The sequence below is a fragment of the Dermacentor variabilis genome, chromosome 7, assembly GCF_050947875.1.
Source record: "Dermacentor variabilis isolate Ectoservices chromosome 7, ASM5094787v1, whole genome shotgun sequence".
In the NCBI taxonomy this organism is placed as follows: domain Eukaryota; kingdom Metazoa; phylum Arthropoda; class Arachnida; order Ixodida; family Ixodidae; genus Dermacentor; species Dermacentor variabilis.
This window is the reverse complement of record NC_134574.1, coordinates 113,921,417-113,933,536: the sequence shown is the minus strand read 5'-3', so window position 1 is coordinate 113,933,536 and position 12,120 is coordinate 113,921,417. Positions and strand designations below refer to the sequence as shown.

General features: G+C 42.2%; 1 protein-coding gene across 2 annotated transcripts in view; it reads right to left on the bottom strand.

Annotated features, from left to right (window-relative positions):
* LOC142587786 (medium-chain acyl-CoA ligase ACSF2, mitochondrial-like) overlaps positions 1-12,120 on the bottom strand; it is a 37,844-nt gene that overhangs the window by 25,096 nt on the left and 628 nt on the right. For both annotated transcript variants that reach the window (XM_075699053.1, XM_075699054.1), the window contains exons 2-8: positions 9,858-10,038; positions 9,239-9,367; positions 7,501-7,554; positions 4,945-5,063; positions 3,441-3,488; positions 1,929-2,034; positions 1,751-1,843 (exon numbers count right to left, since the gene is read on the bottom strand). In XM_075699053.1, the coding sequence (XP_075555168.1) occupies positions 1,751-1,843; positions 1,929-2,034; positions 3,441-3,488; positions 4,945-5,063; positions 7,501-7,554; positions 9,239-9,367; positions 9,858-10,038 (730 nt within the window). The remainder of the gene's footprint in view (positions 1-1,750; positions 1,844-1,928; positions 2,035-3,440; positions 3,489-4,944; positions 5,064-7,500; positions 7,555-9,238; positions 9,368-9,857; positions 10,039-12,120) is intronic.

Below are 12,120 nucleotides of genomic sequence, written 5' to 3'. Positions count from 1 at the left end.
AGAGAGTAAACAGGGGTAGCCAACATTTGAGTTGACATTGAGAAAAAAATGGAGCTGGGCAGGCTATGTAATGCATAGGGCAGATGGGCCTGTTAACCGGTGACCTATTACATTTACAGAATAGGTGCCAAGGGAAGAGAAGTGCAGTCGAGGACGGCAGAAAATTAGGTGGTGTGATGAAATTGGGAAACTTGCAAGCACCACTTGGGAGTCAGCTTGCACAAGACTGGGATAGGTAACCGGAGATTGCTGGGAGAGGCCTTTGTCCTGAAGTGGACATACATACAGTCGCCGACCGATTTTCTGGACCTCACGGAGACCGAAAAATAGTCCAAAAAATCTAACAGTCTGAAAAACTTGTTCAGTAAAAAAAAATGTTAATAGGCTTAGAGTGGCTGAAAAATCTCTACTAATGCCCTGCCTCATACTACGCTTGGAGGCGATCAGATTTGCTTGAATTTGCGCAAGAGTGACATCGTCTCCGTATACAGTCTAAAAAGAGTGTCACTGCGCTGGTGATCTGCAATCTCCATTGCCAAAGATCTCCATGGAGATCTAAGAAACGAGCCCCATTTCTTCGCACCACTTGGCTCTCGCAAAGGCATACAACATTGTGCCAATCACACAAATGGTAAGCCGCATGCTTGCCTCCTACTTTCTTCAGGTTGTGTGAAACTGCATGTAAGTATGGCATCACCACAACCTTTTTTGGTTTCCGCATTTCCTGTGAGGTTGCAGTGGGTGCCATTTCAAGCTTCTTTAAAAGGTCTGTGACCACCAGCAGACTGGAAGGGAGCGGTAACACGACGTTTTCAGACGTGGCACCTGCAAACTGAAGCTACGCTCGGCCTTGTGCATACAAGACTTTCTCAAAGCCAAATTCAGGCACGACAAAGCAATCGCTCATTTGACGAGCTTAGTGTGTGAGGTATTAGCTATTAGCACTATTATTATTAGTGCTATCAGCTGCTGATAGGGACGTTTGTTCACTCGGTACACTTAAAGAAACAAGAAAGTCGTCAGCATATCTGTACATTTTGAAAACATACCTTTCTACAAGTTCTGGTTGTAAGTGGCGGCCCAATTTGGCTAAAAACATCTCGCAAAGCACAGGCACAACACAAGAGCCGATGCATATGCCCCTCTTTTGCACATAGGTACTGCTGTCATAGCTAACAATCGTGAAGAAAAGCCTTCTACCTTATGAATCATCACACACTAAGCTTGTCAAACGAGCCATTGCTTTGTCGTGCCTGAATTCGGCATCTTTAAATATTTTACTATAATACACCTGCCTCTACGAACCACTCTTGCACTTGGTACTTGGGAGGTTGATGTGTCGTGACATCACTATAGACTGGTCAGCTCACTTGCTGCAGTAGCTGCAGCTGCCACAGGCTAGCACAGCCTAATGAAATGCATGCTGCACTACAGTTAATTTTTTTTTATGAGTAATACTATCATATCCTGCCTTATTGCTACACAACGTCAGCACATTTTGCTGTGTGTCATGATGCCTCGATAATGTCAGTGACACCAGGTTCAGTATATTAAGATGAGATTTCTAACAATTTAAACTACATTGTGTTTCCCAACTTATGTACGCTAAGTATGGCCATCATACATGCAGGAAGTGTGTGGCGAGTTTCTACACCTTTGGAAATACGTGTCAGTATTCTTTTAAGAGACCTTACATGCCTACAAGAGTTGTTACAAACCACAGCAGAAGCTGAGCACTGTTGTGACTGACCTGCGTGAGCTTTGCCCTCTGGTCGTACATGAGGACATTGTTGATGAAATTGCTGTGGCTCAGCACAGCTGCCTTGGGAGCTCCAGTGGTGCCCTGTAAAATAGCTAGGTTAAAGACGCGAGATGGTTAAGAACAGCCACCATGCATAAGGCAGCGTAGGCGCATGCTACAGACTCACAGAAGTGAACACTATAGTGAATGGATCACCAGCGGTCACGTTTTTCTGTGCTGCCTGCAGGTCGGCTTCTCCTCCTTGCATCAGATCTCGCAGGGAAACGCAACCACTGCAGCATCAATGGGCACACGCAGAGATTAAGTTGGCGTGCGCTCAGCTTCCATTGAAGCAGCAGGAAATAAAAGTATAAATTCGTGTTCTCAGCTCACTACAGAGCCATAACAGACACTGAGCGTGCTGAAGAACATAGAGAATTCCTAGAGACATTAACTAAGTTTGCATAAGAAAGACGACCGCGTCGCAACATTTCATCTCAGCGTAACTAAAAATGCACCTAGCGAAGCTTCAGCAATGTCCACATGTACTCGCATGCACGAATACCTGAATCCTGGAAGGTGTCATTGCAAGGAGGGCACTTTGGCTTTGTGCAGCCAAAGTGTTCGGGACTCTCACAGCAATGACTAACTGCATTCAACTTATTTGCTGGCATGCTGACAAGGATATATTCATGATGAAGGCATTTCGGGATCATTCAATCTTAAAGGACAAGATTCAGGCAACATAAGAATGATCCTACAGCATAATGTTTCATCACCGCACCAGCACTGCTACTCCCTGATATGAATGTCTTCTGGTATCCTGGCGTACGGATACACTAGCAACCATTATGTTACACTGAAACAATCTACCATAAGAGAGTATGAAATTGTGTTATTAGTTGGTTTGCGAACAGCATGACGGACAGTGCAGATGGCCCAACAAGAAAAAATGACAGTACATGAGTTGAACTCCGCTGCGCTTGGCTGAAAGTGGCTTAGTAATGCATTCTGTCAATCACTTACGCACCAACTTTTCTCCTCATCGCAGCTGAAGCAGTGTGCAAGAGCTTCGGTGAATCAGTACCGCGATATGAAATTCTCCAAATAATAAAAATAAGCAAATCCAACGCACTATTTGGCATCTACGGGAAGCAAAGCTCTCGTGAAGCAGTTAATTAAATGCTATACATTTGCATATTTTATTCCTGTACTTTTGGTAGAAAGGAAATGGACATGTGCCCATGTGCTCTCGTACACCTTTGGTATGCAATGTGACAACTCTTATATTACCTTGCATTTCGTCTTTCTTTTTTCTTCATTTATTTTAAATTACCGCCCACTTGATGGCCGAGAAGCCCACAAGGCCCATTATGTTATAACTCCTAGTACAGCTAACATTTTGCATGGTCCCACGTTGTTCACCAATACAGTCAAACCCCAATATGATGATTATGGATATACAATACATACCAAATTATCTAACATGAAAAAAAAATATTTTTTTTTTCTCGCCAAATCAATACCTAAAGAAATATATGCTTATAATGAATACCAGACATACCGAAGGCACTTCTATGTGAGATTCAACATTATTATGATGAGACTTGACTGTAACAGAGTGCAAAATTCGACTGTAGTTTTTGTCATTACAGCGCATACTTCAGGAAAACAGTACCAACTGATCAAAGGTACTCACGGCACGCTCTGGTCACTGTCAATGATGACAGTCTTCAGAGATGGATACCTACGGAAATTGGGAAAAAAAGGAAAGAAAGTAAGAAAAATATGGGACACTTCTGCTTGAACCTGCACTTTCTTTCGGAAAAAAAAAAATAACGCTTTCAGAATGGTGTAACGGTGCACACATATGCTTGCTGTCCACCGTGGCCCACACCTCTGTTCTGAGCAACAGCATGATATCACTGCCACCTGGCAGCCACCGTATGGCCTAGGACAGGCAAACGCTGCACTCATGTTTCTGCTTAAACCTCCACTGTTGTTATTTGTTCGTGGTGCTCACGGCCACGCACAATTTATTTAGCTTCAAGAGCGTCAGCGCTGAACCCCTCCAAATAAAGTAAACCTGGTGATTACGGTAAGAAATCAATGGTGTTCTACGTTTCAGGGAATTAGTACAGGTTGTATGATCTGCAAAACAGAGGAATTAGCTTTACAAATGCTTTTCATTAAATCTTTTTACGAGCTCTTTCCACGACTTTCAGTGCCCCGCGTGTCCACCAGAAGAGTTAAGCCTGCCAAGTGCCTCTGTGATTAACCTTTCATCATTCCATCGTTAATTAGCCAAGCAATTAGCTGTCACTGTTAAGTAGTTGCACTGAGAGTTGTCAGGCCTGAAGCTCTAAAACTTGGCTATATATATATTTGCTAGAATGTGAAGCATTGAAAAGTCACCCCAGGGCAACACTTCCCTTCCGGTTGCACGTTGAAGATACTAATTGTTGCATGCAGGTGCAAAGCAGAAACAAAAATATGCAGAACCCATGCATTGTGGCAATCATTTTAGGTGAAGCTTTCTTCGGTGCTTGCAAAGAACACTGTTCTTGTTTAACGGTGATTTGCATGTGTACAGTACATGAACACATTTTTGCTGGGATATGCCTCGCTCAATATGTAGCACCTCTACACTACAGATACGTCTGACCACAGCTCAGTGGTGGTCCAACGGAAACCAGTCTACAGATCAAACCTAACTCATTCTGTGTTAAGTGTTCATCAAAGTGCTCGCACCTGTATATGGCATGATCGAGTTTCACTGCAGTCTCATCATAGCATATCAATGCCATAGATATCATAGATATCGATGCCGCCCCATTTCAAGGCTTATGAGAAAGTGTCCACTCGCATCCCAGGCCATCCTGTGCCAAATCTGTAACAACGCTGCTCCGTTCTGCGTTTCTGGACGAAATTTTCAACGCACTCATTGGTGCGCATCACTCTCTGAAACAAATGTACGACACGCACACCATGCCGCAAGAAACCAAAAGTTGAGAAAGCACTGTGTTGCCATCTATGAGGCCCTAGCAACGCAATGTAGCAAGGCTAGTAGGTAGCAGCCTAGTGTGTAGTGTAGCAGTGGGTAATGGGCTCATGTCTAATTGGCAAGACTGCAGCCGGCACCTGCAAAGTGGGGGTAAAGTCAAGGCAAATATTTCTTGAAGAAAACAAAAAAGCAATCTCACTTTTTCGACTTCAACTGCCCTGGCGGGGAATCCTTCAATTCAGGTATCAAGGAGCAGAGCATCTCGTAGTAGTTGAAGCTCTTGAACGGTCGCGGAATGTAGATACCTTTGAAGTTCACCTGCCATAAAGCACGCTTCTTGAAAGGTATTCAAAGGTGAGGCTGAATGCCATTCATTCCATTTTGAACTGATTCTACCAAAACAACATCAATAATGTGCTAGAAATCAAGATACTGCTGTCCTGTACCAAGCTCATACCTTGAAATTAGGACACACCGAGATAATATTGAAATACTAACAAGGTGCTTATGTTAAGCCCCTTTACTGTATCTGCCATGGTGGCCATGGCTTCTGCTGCCGAGCAAGAGGTTGTGGGTTCAATTCCCTGCCTCTGCAGCAGGATTCCAGTGGGAATGCAATGCAGAAATGCTCGTGTGGTGAGCTTTGAGTGCACGTTAAATAACCTCAAGTGGTCAAAATTTGTCTGCCACTGTGGCATCTCTTGTATTGCTGTCTTGCTTTGGTACTATGTTAAATCCTATCAATCAAACATAATCACACTGTAAGTGAATATCTTTCCTGTACATTCAACTCCACACATACTTACCTCTCTCACATTCAACATTTATTGCGCTCAGTGTGAGCTACAACGCAAAAGCAGGCGACAAAGCACGTCAGCCATTGTAGCTCATACCGAGTGTGATAGTACACTCGAATACTTCCAAGCTTCACTGGGTATGTTATTATTGCATGTAGGGAGGTCCCAAAGCCAAACTGCTTGAGAAAATGCATTGAGTTTCCTACAGAAAATTACTAGAAGGAACTGTAGTGCTAGCATCTGTGGGAGCCGCAGGTATGGCAGTTCGGCCAACGTGGGCACGAGGATTAGCACATGGATTCGCCTCAACTTCGTCTTGCTGGCTTCAGACGGCTTTGTGACTTTGCAAGCTGATCATTTTCGACAAAACATTGCGTTATAAATGCAACAATTTGCAGTGATTACGCATGTGCGCATAGGCTAGCTGCACTTAGAAAACTATGAATACTGGGAAATTTAGGAAGATAAAGCGCAGCAAACAGGGCCACAAAAACATCTGAAGCACAAGCACGAAAATTAGACAAATCCATTTACTACTAATCATTTTCATGGTAGCTGAATGATCACAGTGCCAGCATTTCGTCTAGTCATATTTGTGAGGGAACACTGAGAAAATCAGCCCAGCACAGTGGAAGCACAGTAATGCCAGAGTTAAATGCGTCATAAGATAGTATTAGAGAATGACAGTGCCTCTTGTATAGTAACTGAAAAATAGAACAATAATAAATTACAGTACGTATAAACAATGCAAACGAAAACTGCCAGCCAGTGGCAAAAGATACAAATAATATCGGTGCAAGTCAACAATAATTACACAACTGAATTTTTTCTTCCTTTGTTTTTTTCCACCATCAGCCTGTGAGACGATGCATTTTTCAGGTTACCGTGAAAAGAGTTCTCAAACCAGGATAATTTGTTGGCTAGACGTACATGAATTATTAAACTGATATTGCAGCAAAGAATGCACATTGCTCAGCGTAATTGGTAAGCCTGTGAGCAAAAGGAAAAGCACCACGCTGATGTCACGGCCAACAACATCAATGCATGAATGCAGTGACCCCCTGCTTTCTTCAGCAGTGCAATGTACAATACCCGCCTGCTTAAAAACGACACTGCGTGTCTCAATTAAGCAAACAGTGATGACAACTGAATGTGTTTCAATTTCACACTGAACAGCTAGCCGGCCTTAAAAAGCTTTTAACAAATATAAATGACTAATGTTGTGCAAGAACGACATAAAGCAACCGCAGGTGTGAGGCCTGATACATACCATATGTGTGCACTCCTGTTCTCTTGTTTTTATTTTATTATCCTAGCATTAATCAAGCGCTGAAACACCTGCAACAGGTGCCCGTCATTCATGCGAGCACCTGCTAGTCATTTTGGAGAACAGCCCTCAGCTGTGACTTGAGCTTATTTGTTTTCTAATTTGCTTCCAATTTTTTGAACACTGAATGAAGTTATGTTTCATTACCATGTTATGATGTCACAAACTGTGCTGCGCTGGTTTTAGGTTGTTTGTTTTCCATTTTCTGTTGATTAACACACCTCTATGGATCCTCTGGTATTCTCACCCTTCTTTCTGGTCCATGATGCTGCTGTTGCAAATTTACTTTTCTTTTAAAGAAAACTTCTTCTATGTAAATATTTAATCACTCCATATGTAATCTTATCTTTTTAATCTCTACTGATTTTTTTCCTTATTAAATTTTTAAGACAGAAAACATTTTTGTTTGGTTTACACAATCTTTTGCGCCCACTCCACTTCTGTATCACTTTGACCCCTGTGCTTAGGAAGCCAGATTTCCGAAGGCATCAGGAGCTGCATATCGGGTACGCAGGAACAGTACCCCAACTGTCTGTTTAATTATTGTGCTATATTGCACTAAATGATTTAACCATCTTAATTTCAAGCTGCACCAAAGGTGCCCACTGTTTGATCAAACCATGATACTTACAGTTGTCAGGCACTTCTCGAATTCTGGAGGTGTCAGGCCAAAGTGAGTGCTTGCCTGCAAACAAAACCCAAGAAGAGCACTTGTACCATTTCATGCAATTATTTTTTCTTTATTCTTACTTTACTTTCTTTTTGGTACACAGATTTTCATTCGTCACTGAGCACAGTGTACAGAGCTTTATGTTGAATAGAGAAATAACATATCAAAAGCTAGATTTTACCCCCTTGTTTGGGTAACTAATGCACCACTCAGTCAGAGCCAGTTCCTGTTCAAAGAACATTTTTAAGTACAATAACTGGACTACCAAGGCAGACTGTCACTGAGGGTTCTTATTTTCTGAAAACTATTGTATTATTCTGGAATGCTGGAGAAAGTCATTGTTACATTCGAAACATGAAGAATTTCTGGTTATTGTGCTGTTGTGGTTGCTTATATGCGTTTGTGCACTCCTGGTGAAAAGCTCACAGACTCCTGGCTTGCTTACTTCTATGTTTTCCTGGCTCCTATGTTTATTTGTCCAGAGACCCTTGGAAAGTGTATGAATGTAATTCTACAGCACTACATTGTCCACTGTATATTATACATCTGTGAAAGTTGAACTTTTATGCTGCGTGCACTATTTAGGGTGCAGACTACACGAAATTTAATTTTGTGAGATCATTTTTGTTCGCAGCCACAGAGGACTATTGATGTTGTCAAAACCAGGCTCCCTTACTTTTAGCACAATAAAAAAAAAAGACAGGTACAAACACAACTACAACCTCTTTGAAATCTAGTTCACACATTGAAATTACCTGAGCAATGATCTTTGCTCTCCAAGAACAATATTTCTAGCTGATATCGGTGGCGGTACCAGAAGTGGCTGGTTTTCAATGCTTCAATTCGTCTTCACATGACAATTATGTTCTAGAGTAACTTTTATTCAATCTTCTAACAAATGATTTTAATGATTAATGCCCGAGAACAAATACTTTACTTGCAGATTATACACTGTGTGCAGGTTGCACAGAATAAAATGGATGGCATATCTTAGATATATATGTACAGATAGTTTGCTTCAGTAAAGTTTAGTCTGGGTTTACCATGTTCATTATAAATCCACTAATTGTAGTCTGGTGGGTGGCTTGGATGCAGCCCCACTTGGACTATACACGAGGTGCGAACTATAGACTAGAAAATGTGGCACTCATATTTATTGTGCAATCGCATACAGAGGATAGATCAGCAGTGCTGAAAGTTGACAAGTACTATACAGAAACAACCTCGCAGTTGTCTAATATGGTCTGTAACACCCTAAAGAAAGGCGCCAGCTGTTATGAGCACCCCAAAGCAGCGACTCTTGAGTTTCCATGACACACAAGGCAAGGAAACATGAAACATTTAAGTTGGCATTCCGCAATTATTTCATGGCGCACGGGTACACATGCACACCTGAAGTGGTTGCAGCAGTCATGCTGAATGTGCATTTATAATAGCTGTTGCCATCCTGAACACGAGTTTACTAAATATACAGTTACATATACCTCTCATTTTTCTTTTCAGGTAGGGTTGGCTAACGTTCCGTCTAGGGCAGCAAGTCACACTAACATGTGACACACTGCACGTTACAAGGACTCATTTACTCCTTATACTTGCAATAGATCACACACCTCACGCTTACAAATACAATGACAGTGCATGTGAGTTAGGCTTGACATATCATTGGAGCATGCCATTCCTGCTAATCACCAACACTAACCGAAAGTACACCAGCTTTGGCTGCAGCACCGGCCACAAGAGTCCAATTAAAGGTGCTCGGTGACCAGATCATCAAGGGGTCACTCTTGGCCAATCCTGCAGACAGAAGGCCTTGGGCCAGACGGTCGACCTGTAAAGGCGAGGTCCACTCATTGAACAGTACCAAAATTTTTGTTGTTCATCCTGAATTAAGCTAAGCATCTTAGCTAAGCAGAAAAGACATGACTGGTGCACAGCTAGGCTATAGCCAATCCAAAATGCTTTGGTTTCCAAGATGCTACCCGTAGCAAAGCTGATCATTTGGAATGTATATAACATAGCGATTCTATTTGCTTGATTCTATACCTTTCTTATCATCTACCGCTTACGACGACTGGCCAATCCTGGCGATAACCTAGGCAGAGCATTCTCCAGACCACTGACAAAGTGAGAAAAGTAAAGCAATTGGAATGGAATCGTTATATTACCTCAGCTCCTGTTCTATGTTTAAATAATTATCTCGCTTACAAAGGCTCTAATCTCAGTAAAATTGATGCTTTGCGCAGTCTGGAGAACTAATCAAAGGGTTGACTTAATTGTATTTGCCTTTAGCATCCCTTCAACAATCAAGCCACCCTGACCTGGTCCTTGTATTCGGCGTAAGTGCAGAGCCTCCCTTCCTGAACAAAGGCCCACCCCACGCGGTCCCCCCACTTGTGGGCCGCCGTGTCGATGCATGTGCCCAGGGTGTCTTCGGACAATGGCTTGGTGCATGGCTCAAGCCAGTAGCTGGACTGCAGCTTCCCGTGTGCTGCAGGCTGACTGTATATACAGAATAAAAGGTGCCCAGTGTGATCGATCTCCTTGCTGTATAGACACAGAACGAGAGATGCAATGACAGACAAGAAAGTACACACGCATAGTAATCCAACCTGCAACTCATAAACCCTTGCTCAGTTACCTCGAAAAGTAAAACAGCGAACTTAACTAACATTCAATGTTTCATTTTTATGCCTGTGACGTTGCATAAGTATGCCACCAGTGCCATATGAGTGAATAGGTACCATAATGAATCAGCACCAGCCTGCCCTGTTCAAAACTCTTAGCTTCATGTTCCATTTATTAAGGTTTCTTAAATGTTGACCACAAGAATTCAGCAGTTTTCGCTCCTTTGATCAACATCAAAGCATGTCTCCACCCATGTTTCGTCTCTAAGTTTTCCAGAATTAATCAACCAAATTAACTCACCCAGTTCCTCACACTTATTATATAAATGCCTCTGATGGCAGAGATGTGACCAAGGGGGGCACACCGAGCACGTCCCCCCTTCCCTGCCGCTCCTCCTGAAAGATTCCTGGCTCCACCACTGTCTGACGGTGCACAATTTTTGCATGGACGCCACAACTTCACAATCCTACTTGAACCAGAGGTACAAGTAACATTCTTCAGTGCATTTCTAAGAATGCCAGCAATGTCTTCCCGTTATAGACTGGCACAACATGCCTCTTACTCACACATGCATTTGACCAGCCTAAAAAAAAAGACGTTAGATAATTGATAGAGACAGCCACCACCACACAAGGCTCTTGATCCATGAACACCCACATGGACACGAAACAACCTGTCACCAACAGTGATTAAAATATGACATTGTACAGTTAAAAAGTGAATAAAACAAAGTGTGCTTAACTATTTCAATATGCAAATACAATGGCAAAGTTAAGTGACTGCACATAGGCAGTAAACCTTAATTGTGACCTAATAACTGCATTACAGTCTTGTAATGAGCCTGGCTCAACTGATGTCAAAGCAACCAGCTGCAGCAATCGTAACCGGTGGCACTCTGAACTTTCAACTCCAGGCACATATAAGTAAAGTTGATGCAGGAAGCCTCTATGCAAAATTGCCTTGTTTAAAAACTCTACGTATCTCAGCAGTGCATCCCCTGGCATCCCACAAAAGATATGTAGCCTGCATGCTTAAACTAGGATTCACCTCTTGGAGAGAGATAAGCCAGGAATGTTAGACTTCTAAGATATGAGATGAGTAATAAAATTACAGCCACAGATGAGATATGGGTCAAAGCAGTGCCACCTTGACAATACGAGGAAATGAGCCTGGACAACATCTAGCAGGTCCCAAAAGCAGAAAGTCGGTTTGTGCAGAGACAACTGCATCATACCAATAACTAGAGCAGAGCTGTTTATAGGAAGAAACCTAGGCAAATGGCATCATCATGTGCATCATGTGACTGTCTGAGTTGATCTGTTTGAATGTGCTAATTGATGGGGTTTAGCATCTCAAAGCTGAAAGCTGTGGTGCTGCATGTAGTGGTGGGTTCTGAATTCAATGTACAGTTGAACCTCATTAGTCATATCAAACGGGAAGATGCCTTCGTTTTATTCGATATTTGTCATAAGCATATAGTTGTTACACACTGGTATTGACGAGAAACTTTTTTGTATGTACTTTGTCATATACAACAACACGATATATCTGGAATCGCTATATCAAGATTTGAATACTCACTACAAAGGTACTGTAATGGGCTCCTGAAACTATATGTAAATGAACATTTTTGCATTCTTCTCCCATTTGTAAGTGACCAACACAGGCAGTAATAGAACCCAAGACCAACATGGCCATGGTGCCAATCTAATGAGTCAAAAAGTGCCTACACAATAACTTACATACAAATATGAGGACAGAACCATATTCTATCGACACATTCCAGTAAAGATAGGTTTTCCTCTCCCTTGGCAAACAATTTATGATTTCGTAATATGCATTGTTATAAAATGCTGCGAGGGCTTAACACAACAAGATAAACTTGTATTTCCATTAACAACAGACACAGGAAAATCTGTGACACTGAAAATCCTGATGCTCTAGTGCTTAATCGTC